This window comes from Ruditapes philippinarum, unplaced genomic scaffold (genome assembly GCF_026571515.1).
Source record: "Ruditapes philippinarum isolate M1 unplaced genomic scaffold, ASM2657151v2 ctg12964_1_1_1_1, whole genome shotgun sequence".
NCBI classification, from domain to species: Eukaryota; Metazoa; Mollusca; class Bivalvia; order Venerida; family Veneridae; genus Ruditapes; species Ruditapes philippinarum.
This window is the reverse complement of record NW_026863582.1, coordinates 1,545-23,235: the sequence shown is the minus strand read 5'-3', so window position 1 is coordinate 23,235 and position 21,691 is coordinate 1,545. Positions and strand designations below refer to the sequence as shown.

General features: G+C 32.6%; 1 protein-coding gene across 1 annotated transcript; it reads left to right on the top strand.

Annotated features, from left to right (window-relative positions):
- The first annotated feature begins 917 nt into the window (after positions 1-917).
- LOC132722576 (interferon-induced protein 44-like) lies at positions 918-20,350 on the top strand. Its single transcript, XM_060707096.1, has 6 exons — positions 918-1,157; positions 5,846-5,922; positions 7,548-7,730; positions 12,945-13,085; positions 13,340-13,517; positions 19,714-20,350. Exons 1-6 carry the CDS (start codon positions 1,121-1,123, stop codon positions 19,992-19,994), a joined length of 897 nt encoding a protein of 298 aa, XP_060563079.1. The 5' UTR covers positions 918-1,120; the 3' UTR covers positions 19,995-20,350.
- The last annotated feature ends 1,341 nt before the right edge of the window (positions 20,351-21,691 follow it).

Sequence of the window (21,691 nt, the reverse complement as noted above, 5' to 3'; positions counted from 1 at the left end):
TCTCTCTCTCCCTCTCTCTCTCTCTCTCTCATTATTGTTTACAAATTAACATATATACTTAAATATTGGCAGACAATCATCATAAGCTGCAAATAAATCTAGAACTATGACAAAGAATTCAGCAATAAAACTTTCGAAACTGGAGGATGAATATTGCAGCCACAAAAAGGCCGTCTAAATATCTGTTTGACTTCAGGGAAGAGCTGAATATGAGAATTTTAATTGGTCATTTTGAAATAAGTAACTAAAGTCTGGCAATATAATTGACCATTTTAAATAAAACGTAAAGGATAGTTCTTGTCATTCTAAAATAAAATTAAAATTAAAATTCTAAAATGAAAAGTACTGGCTAGTTCTTTATCTTTCTAGTTCAATTGCTCAGATATTTAAGTTCTGTTTAAGTAATAACCATACTTCTTCCAACAAGACATTTTACATTGTGTTTAGATATATATAAGTTTAAGTGAGCAGTTCATTTTACATATACAAAAAACTAACTGAATTTATTTTACTTGAAAACTTACCGAGTTATAATTTTGTTCAAAATCACAAAGCAACCAATAACGTTCACGATATGCCCATGAAAATATCAAAAATACACCAAAGAATCTGTCCTTAGTTATGATGTTCAATAAGTGTCTTATATATTATATGAACATTGATATAATTTTTAAAGTTTTCGTATAGTTTTGTATAATTATCAAGTATTTAGTTTAAACAATATTTTATTTATAAACATTACATTTACATGATACTTGACAAATGATAAATTGTACGGATTGAGTAAATCGGAAATATATTTTAATGAAAAGCATGTAAAGACAGTAAACAAATCAAAAGTTATATGTAGCCTTGAGCTATTGAGTACCCTAACAACTGTGTAAACTTTATTTTGTTGTCTGTTTGTGTTCCTTTGAATTGTCAAGTGTTTTTTAACATTTCAAATAGGGGCTTTTGCAAACATCTACGTGATAATTGCAGTATAAGATAGCAAAAACACGGCATAATGCGTAGAATACTATTTTAATACACATACAACTGCATGAGACTGGATTTTTAAAGTGTCCGTGTACAGCGAGGTACCTTTGAAAGAGGAAAATTGTGTATATTAGTTCGTAACATGGGAAATTCATCTTCGAGTGACAGTGACAGTGACTGTAAGTTTCCAATGTCATAGTAAATTTTAATTAAAATTGATATGATAATGTTCACTCCGTTTATAATTCTGCGAAATAAAATCTCTTGTCAATCTCGATATACAATCATAATAATAATAATAATAAATACATTTATAAATAAATGAAATGCTGACTACAATGTTATTTTAAAATAAGATTTGAAAATCACTGTATTCAGGAATACTTATTACATTTTAATCTTCAATTTAAATTCTTTCAATTAAAGAAAAAAATAATATACATTTTCTGATTTCTTAAATTTAGAAAACCACGATTCCTACTCTGCCACAACATTTATATTATGTATAAGTGTTACTTTCTTTATTGCTTTGTTTCTGTTATGATTTTATACATACTGATTAGCCAATTTTATATAATCAAAGAACCGCAATCACAAACCGAGTCTTCAAATATATAATTATTTTTATAATTTGAATTCAGATTACTGCAATTTTTCCTTACGTGTATGGTGTACTGTTCGCGAAGCTCAGTGTTTACATAAAATAGCAAAGTAATCTGGTCTGTAAACAATTGTTTAAAGTTTGCTCAATTGTCACATTCTCTAAATTCTATTTGTAATTCATTCTAAAGCTGTATTTAAGGCGACGGGATAATTGAGGTTTCAATAAACTTCAGTTATCCTTGCCATAATAAAATTGTGGCTTTATTTTTATAAAGTTGTAATAATTTTTAAGAGCATTTTCGACTAAATAGAAATAATAATCATAAATATAATTGAATTTTCCCTGTGTCTGTCAAAGATAACAACTCAATTTCTGATAGTAAGTTTTGTATGGAGACTGATTTTGTGAACCAGTGCCCATTTTAGCTGCATCAGATAGTACATTTCATTGAATATCTTCCTCATAGTTGGCACAGTTATCACATTAAGGCATAACGAATCTTACATTATAAACGAAATTAGATATTAAATCTAAATCTTAAACTGATATCACAAAGTTCATATTTATATCTGTAATAGTGCACGTATAAAAACATTTCTGGTTGCTATAGCTAAGGGAAAACAACATACGAAATCACTGGTTGCTATACAAAATATATGGTTTCTTTGGAAGTCAGAGCCTGCTATGAAATTCAATGGTAGATTTACTCGTTACTTTGGAAAGTCAATATTTACTATGGAAGTCATTGGTTGCTATAAAAGTTTACAGGTTGCTATAAAGTCACCTGCGGTTATGACGATAACTTCAATGTCACACGAATTTAGGTAACAGGCAACATATCCCTAGGGTGCCTCAACAATGTTGTCCGTAAGATAGTTACATATACAACGTGTATTCATGCCATAATCTTTGTAACGTCTTTCTGCTCTATTTGACGTCTGCGTTACTTCCGACGTATGTTGTTTGTTTTGTTCATGGTTTATTTTATTTTATTTAGAGAGTCAATACAGATCGTAACTATACAACGCCTTCATATTTTAACTCCCACTTCATGAAACCACTTTTACATTGGTGCACTTTGTAAAGCTAATTTCAACACTAGAAGATCATCGCAGGATTGATGAAATGTCGTCCCTAGGATTGTCGTTGCTGATAGATTATCTATTTGCTTAAATGAATTAATGGATTAAACGAAACATAAGAACAAAGACCAAGAAGACAAGGCGATCTTCAAAGAACGCAGCCCCGACACAATCCAGCCATACTAAAAGGGCACAGATAAAAAACCGAAATAAACTAAATGCAACGTAAAACCAAAATAAAAACAAATAAGACGATAAACCCTTGGTAACGCAACATACCAATAAGATTACGATTGTTCAGCAGAAGCTTCCGAAACTTATCATACCGCGGTGCTAATCGATGATTTTAAGGATAAAAGGAATGTGATTTGAGATGATAATAATGGTTATGAAAATCATGTAAATTGGGATAATGATGTTAAAAGTGATGTTGTTTATGACGGTTGGCATACACATTGGAATAGTGATGACAATTGTGTGATGATTATCAATATGAGTAAAATGATGATGGTACATTGTTTCTTTGTTTTTGTTTTTTATTCTTTTTTAAATTCGGTTTAAACAAGTTTCGTCAAAAACCGATTAACCAGTATTATAACACAATTCTGCACAAGTTAGTGACTATCACTCCAACATGATTTCTGAATGAGCAGTTGGGTATAAGTGATGATGAGTATGATGATGTCAGCGACAATGATGATCCTTATAATAGTGATGATTATGTTCATAATAATGATGATGGTTTGGGTGATGATTGGTTTTAGTTCAGTATATAGTTAAAATATGTGTGATTTTTAATTCTCTCATATTGTCACGTCAAATATTTGCTGCTTACTTGCCATTGAATTTTGCCATGGCAAACTAACAAAATTTAGAGATTTCAATTTAAAATGTAACAATGACTCTTAATAAATGTGATAAAATAAAAGATAATACGTTATATGCATTCTTTTAAAAAAAATTGCAATAGCAAAATTGTTATGACAGATGCAAGCTTTGCATGCAATTTTACAAAACAAAATAGGAAAGATAGAAAACAAAACATATTAACTTTTAAACCTATTAAATAAAAAAAAATTACATTTTTAAAGCGCATAAAAATATGGGTTGAATTTCCCCAAAACTAGTATGGCAAAATGAAATCGGCAACTTATATTAGTTTTTCAATTTTAAAATTTCAGCCAGTTTTTCTGAAATTATCAAGGAACATTTTCTGAAATTCAAGATGAACATTGAGATTCATATTAAATTTACACCCCAAAGTATGTTTGCAATTTAAGAGCTTTGTAATCATTTTAAACTCCCTGATAATAAATCTATATTTCTCTATAGTCAAACATGTCACAGAATAATGTATATCAACTATCCGTGATATCATTGAATAAAATCAAACGTCCAAAAATATCATACTTAAGAGGAAATAAAGAAGTAGATGCTTTGGCTGAAGAATCAACAGATTCGTCGTTACCAAACAGTTACTTTAGGCCATATATAAGTAAACTTATTTCATCTGAATGGAAATCAAATTAGGTCAAAGCTGTATTTTACAAACATCATAATATTAACCCTTGTCTTATTCAATATATCGCCATCTATATATGTCCTTCATCGTCATGATCAAATTATTCTTCTAAGATGTAGAATTAGACAAACTAGTGTTACACATTCCTACCTTTGACAGGAGACGAAGATCCATTTTCTATAGCTTTTGATTGATATTTTACTGTCAAACATTTCCTTTTTGAATGCCATGATATGTTCGTGATAGAATTCATATAAGATACGTCCACAAATTTATTGCACATTCTAACGTCATGCAAAGATTCATTTGAATTTGAAAGATTTTGAAGGATCGAATATATCTCAAGAGGAAAAGAGGACTACCAGCGTGAATCAAGCGTCTACAACAACCGATGTTATACAGTCAAACTACCTTGAAAAGAATATCACTCTCACGAGTGATGTCATCACTACCAAATGCACTGGAAAACGTAATCAGTAATTTATGTCAAGACACTAAAATCAATCGGACGTAAATACGGGTTGCAGAACCAGTCAGAGATGTTACAATTTATCTTTTATATTTATTCTTTTTATTCTTTGGTAAAAAGACCCTAAATACTCAACAGTGCTTAAAAGTTTAAAGCAGTTATGTTCGGTGTAACATGTTAGCCATTCATCCTTACTCAACAATTTTGAAGCATTTAGCATGTAACAAAGAAATATGGGTCAGCAAATTTTAAGAAGAAATTGTACCTGGACAATGTTTTGTGAAGCTTTGAAGATGAAAACGAGGCACTCTCTTATTTTGATGATTCAAGAAAGCATGTGTCGTCTACAATCTTTTCTGTACGCTAATGGAATTCAAATAGAAGCTTGAAAATAATTAAGCCTTAAACTACGAAATCAAAGAGATACTTGAAATGCGTTGAAATAAAGAAACAGACATGTCACACAAACTCATACACCTGTTACCAATATCAAAACAAAACGAGACATCTTGCGGCATAAATAAAGAATGTTCGTAAAGTTAATGATATTGTCAGAATCGGTTCATACCAGAAAGTACTGCGTGTAAATGCATATACGATAAGAATCAGACGGGGAAAAAAGAAATCCTAGCAAGAAACTGGAGTCCCTAATGAATTACTTCGTGCTGCGAAAATATAACTATTAGACTGTGAGTCCAGAATATCGTTTAGTTATAGATAACGATAACGAAGTCGAATCACGATGCCCAACTGATCGAGTGTTGGAGATTACCTTACCTGTTGCCATAAAACTAGAAATGGACCCGTTTGTTGGTACTTGATTGCCATCAAAAATTGCCACATGCTGCAGTAACTCTTACAAGTTCCTATATACGATAGAAGTAAATTGAGGTTATATCCCTGCGTTTCTCAAAAGCACCCTAAGAATCATAATGTGACGTCAAGTCATATCCCCGCGCATTTTGCTAATTTCCAGAGGATACATTATTAGCAAATGGAATCAATGATATTTATTAATTATTACATACAATACGCCTAAACCAATGGGATAAAAGCATTTCTACGTTTTAATAGATTATATAACAAACATGTATAATTTGAGAAATGACATTGTGTACCTATATTACCTTATACCCGTGCTGGCTAGGGCAATTTTGAAGGTACAGTTATATAACATTTTATGTTTCTAGATTCACCTGCGTATGTACCGCCTCCTAGTCCTTTAACAAGTAACCCATGGAGAACAACACCGGAATGGAATAAAGAAGTAAGATTCTTGTTTTTTTTTCCGAAATTTCTTAATTAAAATAAAAAATTGGGAATACACTTTTATCGCTTTTTATCGTTTTTGTTATTAAACATATGTTGTAATTCATTGCTTTAGTTCTTGTTATATCAAATGAGAACGAGGGATAGTCAAAAACAATTTGAGATTTTTCGATTGTCTTGAGAACAAATAAATTAACTTACATGTCGATTTTTTTTAATGCGTTTATTTAAGGTCGCCGCCGGAAAGCCATATGGGCGACCGTACACTCAAGTCGGGCTATCTTAGAGCGTCCCGCCGAGATTTTTCGTCGATTTTTTTCCAGCTTTATTGGTGGAAGAAGACCCCAGGGGCCCCTCTGGGCATTAATTCAGGCACGAGCGGGCACATGGGTAGAACCACCGACTTTCCGTAACCAGCTGGATGGCTTCCTCACATGAAAGATTTCGACCCGAGTGAGGATCGAACCTACAGCGGTGAGGGGCCTGTGATCTCAAGTCAGCGACCTTAACCACTCGGCCATGGAGGACCCCCTCCTTACACGGCGTAATACAAGATAAAGAATAGTCCTAAAAAGTATTTCGTAATAACCTTTATTAACAGAAACTTCAGAAACTTCTTGGTAGCTATTACGCTGCTGGAATCATACACATAAACAAACACTTAAACAACATTTTTAGATTTTTTATTGTGCGACGAAATATTAAATTTAAAGTTTCGGTGACTTTTAAGTGTTCCATTCACTTCTTTCCTGCTTATATCAAATAAACTCATCCGTGTTAAGTCAATTTCTACAATGCGTTTCAGAAAATTTTCACCGAGGAGAGTATATCGGCGGAGTAATTCTTGACTGATCTCTACTTTCTACCTTTCTTAGTTTTTCAGAGAAAATGCGGCAGCCGCCGAGCAGCTAGCTTTAGAATATTCAATCGCTTAGTAAAAAAAATGTGTAACTAGATTTCTCATTGATTGCATTATTACAAGCAATCTCATTGCAAATTCCAGAATGATGCTTTAGCAAAAGGTCGCTCCGGACATTCTTGAATTCCTTCAGCCATTGCAATTTCGTACAGCACACTGCAGGCCAATTTTATTTGGTATCATCTAAATTCTCTAACGCCATTTTCCCGAAAACATTCTTACTCCCGCGTCAACCCGAACGCACCGTCAGCTTTAATTGTTCCAAAACGACGTCATCATTACCTACTATGTAATTACATTAGTTTATACATGAAGCAACATTGGAATAGCTTATGTATGTGTATCAAATTTCATTTAGATATGTCTATCCGTTTAACATCCGGGTACATACTCAGATACTTTGACTGACCCGCAGTGTCTACATGAGATCCACTTCATAAAATTCTAAACGTATTGCATATTATAAACGCTAGATACTTCAATTATCTAACAGAGCCGACATTCATACTGTAATTATTAGCGTTTTCATCCAACGGAAATGTTAGAAGCTACATGTTTCTTAATAACAGGCCTTTTAACTTCCTTTATCTGTTACTTTATTGTTTTAATGAATGATACATATTTCATAGCAATACAATATAAATATATTTACAGTTATAATTTTATAATATAAAATGTTTCAATTTATTGTATTTTCTTATCAGTTTGAATCGTCACTACGTAAAGACATAAAAGCAATAGAACCGCCATTTAAACCTAACATCGTTCTAGTGGGGCCTGTTGGAGCAGGAAAGTCTTCATATATTAATGCAACTCTGTCTGTTGCTAAAGGACATAAGGTTGATATGGCTTACACTGAAAGTGGGAGCAAAAGTTGTACAACTAGTGTAAGTTAGCTTTTTTTATAAAATCAAAATAATTAAACGAGCTTCACAATACCGCCTACCCTTGAATTTGAAATTTTATAAAACTTTTAAAACATCCCCAGATGTGTACATACGGCGGTTATCATGGGGCCTTAAATGGGACATGTTAGTGTCATTCCATGTCCTCAAGTAAATTAATAATTTAGAAAGGGTATCAGAGGTTATGGTGCTTACATATCACAACATTTGCGGATAATCATATCAAGTCGATATTATTTGGCCAGACACTCGGTTCTTATTATCGATACCTTTGTAAACGGGATAAGCCCACAAAGCTTATTTCACGACGAACCAACTTCATATGTTTCACCGAAATGTGTCTCGCACAAAAAGATATGCTGGTTCCCAGTAAAACATATAATGGTTAAACGCCCATATCAGGACGACATTGTTAGTTTTTAAAATTGGAGTGTTTTTGTTTTAATATGATCCATTATTAAAAGTATTTGAAATAGTATTCGACCCTTCTTTTAGTTCCTTATCGTTACCGACTCATGTATTGTCATTTCATACATTCTTATAGAGAAATTCTGTTGTTGTGGCTTGTATGTTAATTATTATATGTCCTATTACTTGCTGATTTTGAATTTATTCACCGGAAAAGGGTAGGTTTGTGTGTTTTACAACATTATGGGTCAACATTGTGTATGCTAGATAGGTTAAAAACTAAACGTGGGAATAAAGAAAATAACTGAAAATAAGCTCAAAACAGTCCACAATCTAATAATGTTTACCTTAAATTATTATTATTAAGATAATTACACACAAAACCCCCTTGATCGATTACTAATTAATACAAAAATAATGGTAAAATGCTAATTGTGTCCTATTTGTGGCCGAATCCTGCCCCTTGAATTGAAAACTGTTTGTATGAATGGTTGTTTTTGTTGTTCTCTGATACTCAAATATTTTTCACGATAACCTGCAATTATCTGCTATAAAACGAGAGAATACTATTCTGAGACAGGGTTATCCCTACAATCCAAATTTGTACATTTCATCAGTAATAAATGATCCTTCTGATTCAAAAAGTACATGTAAAGAACGGAATGAAAAGAAAATACGTCACTGTTTTCAAAATTCGTTTATGGTAAACGCGAGTATCTTTCTATGGAAGTCTGAGCTAATAAAATGATCAATTCATTTTTGCAAGCGAATTGTAAAGAAATAAAAACTATTTACAATTAGTGCTCGCCAATTTTTTTAAGCCAATCACCGACGAGGATTTTTCAAATTTTCAGGTTTCAAATCTTAATAGAACAGATTTTATATAAACTGGACGTTTTATATTATAAAACGCAAGTGGGCGGAGCTAAGTTCCGAAGAGCGCTAAAGTGAAATATACGCATGTGCAGAGATCTTGAAGTTTACTCCTACTAATCAATATTTATGCATCTTTTATTTTCCGTACACGCACATGTATATTGTCACTACGGCATACAATTTAAAAAAGAGGTTCATTGAAATAAAAACAGGCAAAATAACAGTAAAAATGTTTTATTACTTACGGAACCAGTATCATTTTATAATTTCCAAATAAAAAGGTCACTTATTCCAAGTATGTATGTAATATTTCTTACTTTTTATGTAAATATTACAGCCCGTGCCGCTGCAAAACCGAAAGTAGGGTGTTTTTATTAATTTTACATTTATTTTTGACAATAATACTGCCATTTGTCCGAAGATGATATGTATATGAACATAATAAATATATATGATGCATATATATAATCAAGCTACAGGTTCATTTCAGCCCGAAAAATATGTCGAGGTGACGGGCGAGGCAAGACATGTCGACTTTTTGTAGCTTATTGTGAAGTTGCAGGCACATGACAAATCAGCACATAAATGAAACATTCTAGTGTTCCGTGGTATACATTTTTTCTACGTGTCATACCTCCTTTCCTTATTACAATGAATTTTTACTGCATTGTTATCCATCGCTGGTTTGTTTTTAGCAGAGAATGACCTGTGTATGTTCAAAGAGGGTACCGTTTGAGAATATTTTGCAAAGAGGGTACCGATATGGATATGCACCGTGATATTGTCTGATTTACCTAGACAGAATGCGGGAATAAGCTATGCAAAACACGTGACCCGAAAATGTGTACCGCTACCTCTTCCAAATATGGTTATACACATTTAGGCTATCGTGTGACGTCACGCAGTATGTTGGGCGGAAAAAAATGGGCGGAGCACTAAGCCGGTTAGAGTGCATATTGGATGTTCTTCGTAAATAAGAAAGCTAGAGTCGCTTCGCAAGCTCCGCTCCTTTTTAGCTTTCTTATTTACGAAGAACACCCAATATGCACTCTAACCTATACTTGTTCTGTTTTGATTTACTTCTATCGAAACCTTAAATGGCGACCGAGAACTACAACACATTTTTAACTGAGGGTATGGCTTACCATAATGAACTAGGATAATAATTATGGTTGCTAGTCATATTACTAATATTTGTTACACAATGTATGTATGTATGTATGTATGTATGTATGTATGTATGTATGTATGTATGTATGTATGTATGTATGTATGTGCATGCATGCATGCATGCATGCATACATGTATGAATGTATGTTCGTAATGAGAGTAGAGGGGCAATGATAATAATGCAATGATAATAAATAAATTTGCTGGTCATACTAGAATATTTTAAATGCACTATTCCTGAACACATGATTTCATATCAGATACTTCATTCTTTTGCGTACATCGTTCATGTATATCAAACTAAAACTTACTTTTGACCATTATGACGTTGATCTTGAAGGTTACATTATTGAATTTTCACTGATGTTGCTGTTATAATTGACTGTAACTTTGTAAGTAAAGAATGGATAATCTTAATACGAAAACAAAACAACTTTTCTAGATAAGACCATCTAAACGGTTAAAGTGACTTTGACATTGAACATTATATGACTTTTACAGTCAAAGTCAAATTATGTAATTTTGCTTTAATTGTCAGTATTTTGTTGTATTTCTTTGAATTTGATTTACACTTTGATAAAACTAGATTTGCGACCAAAATATATGAAATTATTTAGATGTGACCTTGACCTTTAATATATCTTGACCGTGAATTAATGAAATTTATTTTGTCCAATAGCGGTGACATTTGGACTATGTGCACTGTTTTAGATGTAAATTTGAATTTTTATATCAGCTGACAGAGATTTTGGCGAAGTTAACTACTTCCTTGACCTTTGATGTACAGCTTTGAAATTTGTACCATGCAAACAATTTTTGATGTACAATTAAACTTTGATTTCCGCGAACCTACATTTTGACAAGTGACCTATAGCTACTCTCTTGTTCTTCGATGTACAACTATGACATTTGGACCATGTGCCAATTTAAGAGTTAAAATTGAACTTTGCTATAAGCTAGCCTGTATTTTTAGTAAGTGATCGATGTTTTTGTCCTTTAATGTACAGCTTTGAAATTTGGACCAAGTGCATAGTTTTAGATGTAAAATTGAACTGTGGTGTCAGTTGACCTAGATTTTAAGGATGTGACCTACTTTCTTGTCATTTGGTGTAAAGCTATGCAATTTGGACGTATGCAATGTTTTTATGTAAAATCAAATTTGATATCAGTTGACCCAAATTTGAGGATGTGACCTACTTTCTTGTCATTTTATGGAAAGCCAAGAAATTTGGACCATGTGCACTGTTTTAGATGTAAAATTAAATTTCATATAAGCTGACCAAGGTTTTGACGAAGTGACCAACTTTCTTGTCTTCTGATGTACAACTATGAAATAAAGACCATATGCACTGTTTTAAAGCAGCACGCCTCCAGATTCATGCTTATTTTCATGAAAAAATTGTAAAATGTATTTGAATGTATAATATTGTGAAATAACCAAAAGGAAGCAATTTACACATTATCAATGGTACTTAAAACCCACGTAAATTACCAAAGAGTGGTCAATATATGCATAAATAGCCCTTACTGCGTTAGTAACGCAGTAGAAATATACTTGTAAATACCGAAAAATCAGCCATTAACCGCACATAACATGTAAAATATTACTTGAATCTTGAATCAATTACATTTCCTAAAATCTTAGTACATATTTCTCAAGTTTAATTTTATTGAAATATGTTGACTCATCTGGAGGCATGCAGCTTTAAATGTAAACTTGAACATTTAACATTATGAAAATGATTCATACAAACAACATGTGTGACTAGACCTTTTAATAAGGTAACATTAAATCGATTACATATGAATCTTTTCATTTTATCTGTACAAAATTGTATTAATGAAAATCATGTTAAGCTTTCTGTTCTTTCATTTTTGTTCTTTTTATAATGCTTTACTGTCAATTGATTTTGTATTTAGCGGAGAAGAGATTATTATAGGGTATATTTATGTTTGGATATTGAACACTTACCCACACATGCATCACAATTTGAATCTGGCCTTAATTACCTTTATTATTTGCTGATTTTGAAATCATTCACCGGGAAAGGGTAGGTTTGTGTGTTTTACAACATTACGGGTCAACATTGTGTAATTGTATAGTTTCTGGAGTTTATTTTCAGTAATTTCTTTACCCTCACGTTTCATTTATGACACAGCAAACCCAACAAACACTTTTTAAAAATGGTTTGCATTAAATGACAATACATGAATTGGTTACTTTATAAAAACTATATAAGTGTCGAATACATGTCTTTTTTACAATTATAGTTTATATTTTTTTCAAAAATAACTACAGATTGTAAAACCATATGTAGCCGGTACCCTTGTAAATGTCCCTTTTTTAATGAACAAGTAAAGCAATCCTCGAACACCAAAATTGGATCTTATTTCCTTGTAAAATTTTATCAAACTAATTATAATTCACTTAATATGAATCCAAATTGATTTAAAATCACAAATTTAAACAGTGTGAGATTCTTAATATTTATATTTTGTGATGCTACAACAAAGTAGTTCATAGTTTAATGAGCAATATAGAAAAGAACTATTTGAGTTATTTCTTGATGAATACGATCAATAGTGACAATGGTTAACAAAATCCTTGCATAAAAGTTCTAATTAAACATCTTTGTTTTAAATAAAATGTAACACAAAGAGCAAATTGATGCAACTTGCACTAGTGACATATATAAGTCTGTGTAAAAGACATACGTTTGTTAATTGTTTTGCTCATTTCAGTATGACCGATATACAGATAAAACCTTACTCCAAAACTTTCGTCTAATAGACTGCATGGGGTTAGAACAAAGTACTGAAGAAGGATTTAATGTTGCTGACATGGTTTCTCTTCTTAAAGGGCATATTAAGAATGGTTATCAGGTAATTTATAAATAAAAGTATGATATTAAGTTCCCTTTATATAGATGTGCTTTGTTTTATTCTGTCAAAAGTTATAAAACAACTAATGAAGTTCATAATTTTGGAAAAAGAAAAACAACAATTTTGTATGGATGAGTACAATAATCCAATAATCATAAACGGCATAAACCGTCAACCTTTTCTTCTTATTATTCTTATCATATCTTTATTATTTATTGTGATTTGCAATTTCCTTTATTATTTCAAAATTTCAGTTCAACCCAAGGAGTCCAATTTCATCGGAAAACAAGGACCACTGGCATGTTAATCCAACGTTCGAGGACCATATCCATTGTGTAGTTTTTGTAGTTGATGCAAATGTCATGCACATTGGCATTCCCCCAGCCTATGTCGGGAAAATAAGACAAATACAAGATGCAGTGAAGCGATTACGTAAGTAAAGAGGGCATTTATCTTCCGAAAAGACGCATTATTCATCGTTGTACGACGGTTATTTCTGATAATATCTTACATTTTTTATATGCGATATAAACTAATTAAGATCAGTCACAATTCATTAAAGTTGAGGTAGTATTATGTCATCATTTTAGTGCATGTAGAACAAAGTCATTTCAATTAGGACATCAGAGAAAATATTACTTTCGTCATACAACATTCTCGTATGACTTTTGATAAGACATCAACAAGCAATGTATTGATATTTTCCTATATCATTTTTTTCGGCCAAAGGCCTTTGAAAATCAGGTTGAGTTCTTGTAAAACTTCCTAGGAAAAAATGAATAATTGAATGTTATTAAAGTGTGATCCCTCTGAAGTATTAATCACAACAAAGTTACACGAAAATTGCAGACTCGGTTTGATTGAGTCTGTATATGTGGGATAAGGAAAAGCGCAACATCCCTCACGCCCGCTAGCACCGGCTTGAGCTGTACTCAATTTTTAACAATTTAACGTGTTGGAATCAAGAAAGAATTAGACTTTTCCATGATCTTATAAAACTACAAACTACAATCTTGGAATTTCATTGGACATTCTAAAATAAGTAAATTAATATAAACATATTTCTGAAAAGGATTTTACACGTCTAGTTTTCTTATTTACGGAAACGAACTTTCTTCTTAAGTGTCATAGACTTTTATTTCTTTCAGTTTATTGTTAAGTTCCTTAGATATTTGAGTACGGTTCAACCATGTTTCTTCCTACAAACAATTATGCCCCCCTTCGCTTCAATGCATCTTGTTTTGCTAATGTCGGTCTGGCGGTCTGTCCGTCGGTAGATAATGTGATTTCCGCTGATTATCTTGAAAACTATTTATCACAAAGTCTTCATATTTCCCAGAGTGATCGGTCATAACTAGTAGATGACCCCTATTGTTTTCAGGGTTACTAGGTAAAAGGTCACAGGGACCCTAAATGTCAAAATGGTTTCTGTAGATTATCTTGAAAAGTATTCATCACTAGAAGATGATCGCTCTTGATTTCGGGGTCACAGGGGCCTTAAATGTCAGAATGGTTTACACTGATTATCTTGAAAAATATTCATTACAAAGTCTTCATATTTCACATAATAATTGGTCATAACTAGCAGATGACCTCTTTTGATTTTTGGATCACTAAATCAAAGTTCAAGGTCACAGGGGCCTTAAATGTCATAATGGTTTCCGCTGATTATCTTTAAAAGTATTCATCACAAAGTTTTCATATTTATCAAATTGATTGGTAATTACTAGTTGAGAATCCTATTGATTTTGGGGTCATTAAGTCAAAGGTCAAGGTCAAAGGGGCCTCAAATGTCAGAATGGGTTCCGCTCATTTTCTTGCTTACAATTAATTGCAAAATCTTATATTTGACATATTGATTGGTCATAACTAGTAGATGACTCCTATTGATTTTGGGGTCACTAAATCAAAGGTCAAGGTCACAGGGTCTCTGAATAGTAGAGGATTTCAGCTCATTATCTTGAATGATAATTATCACAAAGTCTTCATATTTCACATAGTGATTGGTCATAACCATTAGATGATTCGTATTGCTTTTTGGGTCACTAGATCACAGGGGCCTTAAATGTCAGAATAGTTTCAGCTTATTAATCACCTTCCGCATAGCGGAAAGGAGATTATAGGAATTGCCTCCGTCAGTCAGTCTGTCCGTATAAACCCAGAGGTACTTGTGTGACTTTGAGAACAATTGGAAATTCTCGTTGATCCTATTCATTCCATTTTTAAATGTGTCTTTTTTAAGCCTTATGTGACTAGAAATGGCTAAAAAGATCAAAGGAAAAGTCACATAGTACCATTTCGTAAGTACGTCCGTCTGTCTGTCCGTCCGTAACACTTTCGTGTCCGCTCCCTAACTTATAAACCACTGAGATTTTTTTTTAAAACTTGGCACAAGTGATCATAATAATGAGACGATGTGCAGAGCGCAAAAATAGGGGTTGCTTCCCCCAAGGTCAAAGTCACACTTTAAGGTCAAAATTTTTAATGTTAAAAGTCTTCATTTCATAATAAAAAGTCTACATTTTGTGTCCGCTCCATAACTTATAAACCACTGAGATTTTTCTTAAAATAATTTGGCACAAGTGATCACCATTGTAAGAACATGAGTGCAAAAATGTGGTTGCTACTTTAAAGGTCATGGTCACACTTAAAGGTCAAATGTTTAAAAGTCTATATTTTGTGTCCCATCCGTAACTTTTAAACCTTTGGTTTTTTTAAATAGCTTAAAACAAGTGATCGCCATTATGAGACAATGTTCAGAACTTCAGCGCCCAATAATTGGGTTGCTAGCCCTCAGGTCAAGGTCACACTTACAGGTCAAATATTATAAAGTCTTCATTTCTTGTCTATCCATAACATTTAAATCGCTGCAATGTTTTTACGATAACTCGGCAAAGAATGATCACCATTATGGCACCATTGGCAGAGCTCAATAATTAAGTCACAACCCTGAAGGTCAGGGTCACACTCAAATGTCCAATTTAAAAACATCTATTTTCATGTCTGCTATATAGCTTAATGACAATTCAAAGGTTTTAAAATACTTGGCACAAATGATATAACCATGACACAATCTGTAGAGCTCAACATCCAGGTTGCTACCCCCAAGATCAAGGTTATATGTTCTCCATAACTTTTTAACTAACTTGGCAAAAATAATCACCATCGTGAGACTATGTGCTTATGATAATTGCATGGCACAACATCAAGGTCATGGTTTGCAAAAGGTCAAGAAGTACACCTTCATGTTCACTGCAGAAGGGGATTTCTCAGCTGTCCTTCAGACTGCCTTGTTATTTTAAAAACTATTCATCACAAAGTCTTCATATTTCTTATATTGATTGGTCATAACTAGTTTGTGACCCCTATTGATTTTGTGGTCACTAGGTTAAAGGTCAAGGTCACATGTGCCTTAAATGACTCATTATCTTGAAAACTATTTATCGCTAAGTCTTCATTATTTTTCTTTTTTCCATAATTGAATACTTCAATGTACCCATTTATGGCAAGTTTCTCTAACAAAATACCAATAATGTGAGTCAAGGGCTAGACAGGGGGGGGGGCATATGTGTTGTTCGACATTTCTTTTATTGTTTTGCATTATTATAAAATCTCATTATTGAAATATAAATTTGTCCAAAATAATGAGACCTCCAATAACGATGACGATCCGGTAAACTAATGCGCATAAAAATATCGAAAAACACGCACAAAAGCGAATTTATCTTATTAATTTACACACTCAGTTGTTTCTTTCAAATGAGTGTTTGATGTTTTCAGTCGATGTAAAGTTTATAATTTTCAAATATTTTGCATATTAATGAAATATATATATATATCCACCAACGATTCAATAGTTTGTCAATTGTAACTCTTTAAAGTTTTAATAACTTAGTGTTACTTTAGGGTTTGTTTTCGGATAATCAGTGTTTAACGGTGTTTCCATGCATAAAATAGCACAATACACAAACTCGTAATACAGTTTGTTCAGGGTCTTGCACAGCTGTTCAGAACCACAACTTTGCGTTTGTACTGTCATTATTAAACTCATAAAATAGGTGCTGCGTACATGAATACAAACATCTGAAATGATTTTTGCAAGAAAAAGCAGATTAACTTCGGCCAAGTATGCTTTTACGTTAGGGACATTATATTTCCGATCCTTAAAAATCGTTCAGCTCGACATTTTTGTTGTGCTTGTACAATTTTAGTTATTTCTATTCGGCTTTTTTCTAGTTGAGTGGTTTCAGTATGTCCTACTTGAATACAAGAAGGACATACTGAAACCGTTCAACTAAAAAAAGCCGAATTTATACTGTTTAATCACCCCATGATATGTCTTTTGACGTCTTATCTCTTATACGCAGGCTTATATCCTATGATCCCCTTTCAAAATTCCATTTTGTTAAGTTTCGCCCATTGTTTTCTCGTTTAATGCACAAGCATTATTTTAATTGGGAACATACGCCGCTTTTCATGGAATGTCATTAAAGGTTCTATAAAAACCGCCGTATGAACTCATTTCCGGATGTTTCAAAATTCCAAATTTTACCATTTCATATTAAATGTTGAATGCTGCTTAAGCCGGTGCAAAGGGACGTGGACGGTAACTTACACTTTCCAGTACCGTTCATGAACAGGCTCAATCAAACTGAGCCTGCAACATTTTCAAACTCGTCGTTTTGTGTGTACTTTTGGGATTCTTTATTACTCTTTTTTAAAAATACTTCTTGTTTCTTTTCCCCATCTCACATATTAACGCGACAGGTAGTTTTACATATCAATGCTTCCGATGGATCACACTTTCTCCAGATTTTTAGTTGATACAGTTTATTGTCGCGCCCGCTTGAGGTGAGCTCGACTTAGCCCAAGGGGTCAAATGTCAAATAACAAAATGAAACATTCATTTGCGAGTATAATTTCTATATGCTTTGATGGATTTTATATATAGCTTAGCACAAGTGTTCTCTATGTTGAGTTGAGTTGACCCGCGCAAAACGCAGGTCAACTTCACAAGAGGTCAAAGAAAAAATATTAAAATTTGTTTGTTGGCTTTGTAACTTGCTTATGCTTTTAAGTATTATGCTTATTGGCCAGACGATTTTTAAATTGTTGAGCCCGCTTGTGATGAGGTTGACCTAGCAGCCACTTATCACTTTTAGCGATTTGGTATATGTGCGTCGTTTGTCTGTGCGTCCGTGTAGATTTTTGCTCATTCTTTGAACGATTACAAAATAGTTTGATACAAATGTTCACCATGGGGTGGTTTTTTACACGCAAAACCCAGATCTGCCGCCATGAGGTCAAGGTCACCCTTGGGGGGTCTGCGCAAAACCCGTGCCCAATCTAAACTTTAATGCCTTCTGCATGAAGGATTACGTAAAATGTGGTAGATATGTTCAGCATGATGAGGTGGTGTGTCGCATGCATTGGGGTTTTAATACATTTTTAAACAAATATTCTCCAGAGTGAGGCGTAGTGTTGCGCGAAAATTTTTGTCTGTGGTAAAGGTCAATGTCTTATTTTAGGGTCAAAGGTCAAATAACAAATTAAAACATTCATTTGTGAGTATAACTTCTATATAGATGGATTTAAATAACACTTAGAACAGATGTTGAGTTGTCTTGCGCAAAATTAAGATCAAGGTCACAAGAGGTCAAAAGTAAAAATAAATTGTTTGTCCGCACTATATCTTGCTTATGCTTTGAAGTATTATACTTAGTGGTCAGGGTATTTTGGTTGAGCCCGATTGCGCTGAGCTCGTCATTGTTGTCAAAATTGATGTGCAGTGTTTGTGTGTGCGTGCGTCCAAAATGGTCCATGTCATAACTTCTTCGAGCATTGAGGAATTTTCAAATAACATGAATTTAGTTTTTAGGCACAATCATTAGACTTCGTATCATGCACATGAATTAGGTCACAGGGTCAAGGTCACCTAAGATGATGCTATGTCAAGATTTTGCCTTGGGTATAAAGAGGATTTGTTGCGCACATTTCACCTATGTAAAAATCATTCTCCTTGATTAGAAAACAAAATCAATTTCGTAAGCAGCGTAATGACGTTATTCTCAGTATACTCAAAACTCAAAAGGCGCCAGAATTACGTCCTTTTAAATTGATATTGGTGGATTTTGAAAATTGATTTTTCCCAATATAAACACAATGCTATTAAGTTTGAGGCATAAACCTAAATTGAATATAGCTTAATGAAATAATTCTTGAAAAAAATAAGATATCAACGATACTTAAAGTCTAACATTTTATACTTATTTTTCTTTTGCTTAACACCGTTACGACAGTTGGGCACGGAGTAGAACAGCCAAATATGAAAATCGGCAGCGGAAACTATTTCCGCTAAAAGTAGCATTAGCATGTATTCCCTTAATTGGACTTATAAGAATCGAAATTGTATCGCTCTGGGCAGAGTTTATTGTCTTTTAACACAATTTTTGTTTGATATAAAAAACTAGGTAGGCCTATGGTTTTCGTAGAATCGGTGTGAAATAGCCGATTAACACAGCTGAGGTTTTTTTTATTTATCAAATGAAAAAACATGTGAAATATCAAAATATTAGCAGTTGCCTTAATTTGATTACTTTTAAGTAACATTTTTGCACGTACAACATAGGTGTACCACGTGTTTTGATCTTGACAAAAGCTGACGAACTTTGCTATACGGTTAGGGATGACAATACCAACATGTTCCGAAGCGTTAAGGTTAAAGAAGCTGTTAAAACGGCAAGCGAAGTATTTAGAATTCCCGAAGCCTCCATTCATCCAGTTACGAATTATGAAGATGCAGATGCTATTGAAATCAGTTGGAAAAGGAACATACCACTTCTCATTGCATTGAGGCAAATAACACAGTATACAAATGACAGGATTGAAGCTCTCAACGATAGTGACTAAACAGAAGTCGTGACAGGAGTAACTTGTAAATCTGTTTGAAACTCTCCATTTTTAAACTTCATATTGTAGTGGATTACTTTACAGATTTATTTTTTACTATGATACTTAATTAAATGTTGAAAATAATACATAGTCATTTTTACTATCAATGGTCGTTTAATAAGTGTTCTACCTTATTTTGTTTGGGTCAACTACATTGTTTACAAAGTAAATCATGCAGTCTTGCTTTAACTCAGTATCTATTTTTTGTAATTCCACTCAATGTCTGTTTATTTTATGCATAAAATTGTCATGCATTTTGGTATGAAAAAGGTATAAAGGGTGTAAATTGAACGAAAATCCTAATTTGAGTCTCTGATTCACAGACACTTGAAAAAGTTTTAGTTTTTTTTAAACTTTCCCCAGTTTTTAAGAAAAATTTTCAAACAACTTGAATTTTTGCGGGGTTTTTTTTTAAAAAAAATTTCTCTTTACTTCTTGAAATTTTCTTCAATTAGGTTGAATAATTATTTTTTTTGTTTTTCCGGGGGGGGATTACAAATTAACTATTTTTAAAAAAACAAAACAAATTTTGGGACCTTTTATTTGTCCAAAGGGGAAAATTTGGGAATTTTTTGGCCCTTTCCTGTTGTAGGGATTCTGAAAAACGGGGTTAAAAGAATCTTTTTTTTAAAGGCCCATAGATATTATCTAAAATTAACTTTTTACCCAAAATCTCGCTGGTCAACAAAGGTCAAAGTATGGGGGACAACATTGCTAGACGTACAATTCAAATTTAAATACATATAGTATAAACAAAAAAGAAGCAAACTGTCAGCTCTTGATCACTTTTTATTTGTAAATACAATCATTTCTATGTAACTTTCCAGTACCTTGAGAATAAAAATTTTTAAAAAGTGACAAAAACGGGTCTGACAACAGATTTTAAAAGGGTGTAAAAAAAGCTTGCTAAATCAGGGGTTTTTTCACCCCACAAGTTGAAAAAGAAACATTGGGTGTTATGAAAAATTTTAGTGGGAAAGGGAATCTATATATTTTTTAAAGGTTAAATAAAATTTTTATTAAATTTAAAGTTAACTTTTTTGAATATTTTGTAACAGACCTTTCGTTGAAATCGAAATTAAGGCTGAACGTATCTATGTTATTTGTTATGCAATCAGCACAGTATTTCATTATTTTGAAATTAACATTGTAGAGTTTCTTATAAGGTTTAGCAAATGTTATGCTCAAAAATGTATGACGTTTTCTGATGCTACCAGTATGATTTAAAGCACATTTCTGCTACAGAGTTGTAAAGGCAACTACTAATTAGAAAGCATTTAGGCTTAAGGAAGTTGTAAAAGTTTCGATAAGAATTTAGTAAATATTTATGATGTCTGAATGATACTGTGTTTTATATGAGTGTGTGATATTTCAAATATACATGTATTTGTATATATATATTACTGATGACTAATCTGATTACAAATGACTTTTTGAAGAAGTATCTTACATTTAAATGTTAAATGCATACATTGAAATTATTGATGTTCATAGACATTTTTGTCAAGGAAATTATTATTTAATATTTTATCCTAACTGATGTATTCAGACATTTCTTAACTGTCTTGAACTTCTTTCACAAAAATCTAACCTGATATTTTTCACTTATATTGATTCTATGTTTTGTATGCATATTATGTAGTCAGCTAATAAAC

Coding starts and splice junctions, on each gene's coding strand:
- LOC132722576 (XM_060707096.1), top strand. CDS start 1,121: ATGGGAAATTCATCTTCGAGTGACAGTGACAGTGACT. Junction 5,923..7,547: donor CACCGGAATGGAATAAAGAA/GTAAGATTCTTG, acceptor TTTTCTTATCAG/TTTGAATCGTCACTACGTAA. Junction 7,731..12,944: donor GCAAAAGTTGTACAACTAGT/GTAAGTTAGCTT, acceptor TGCTCATTTCAG/TATGACCGATATACAGATAA.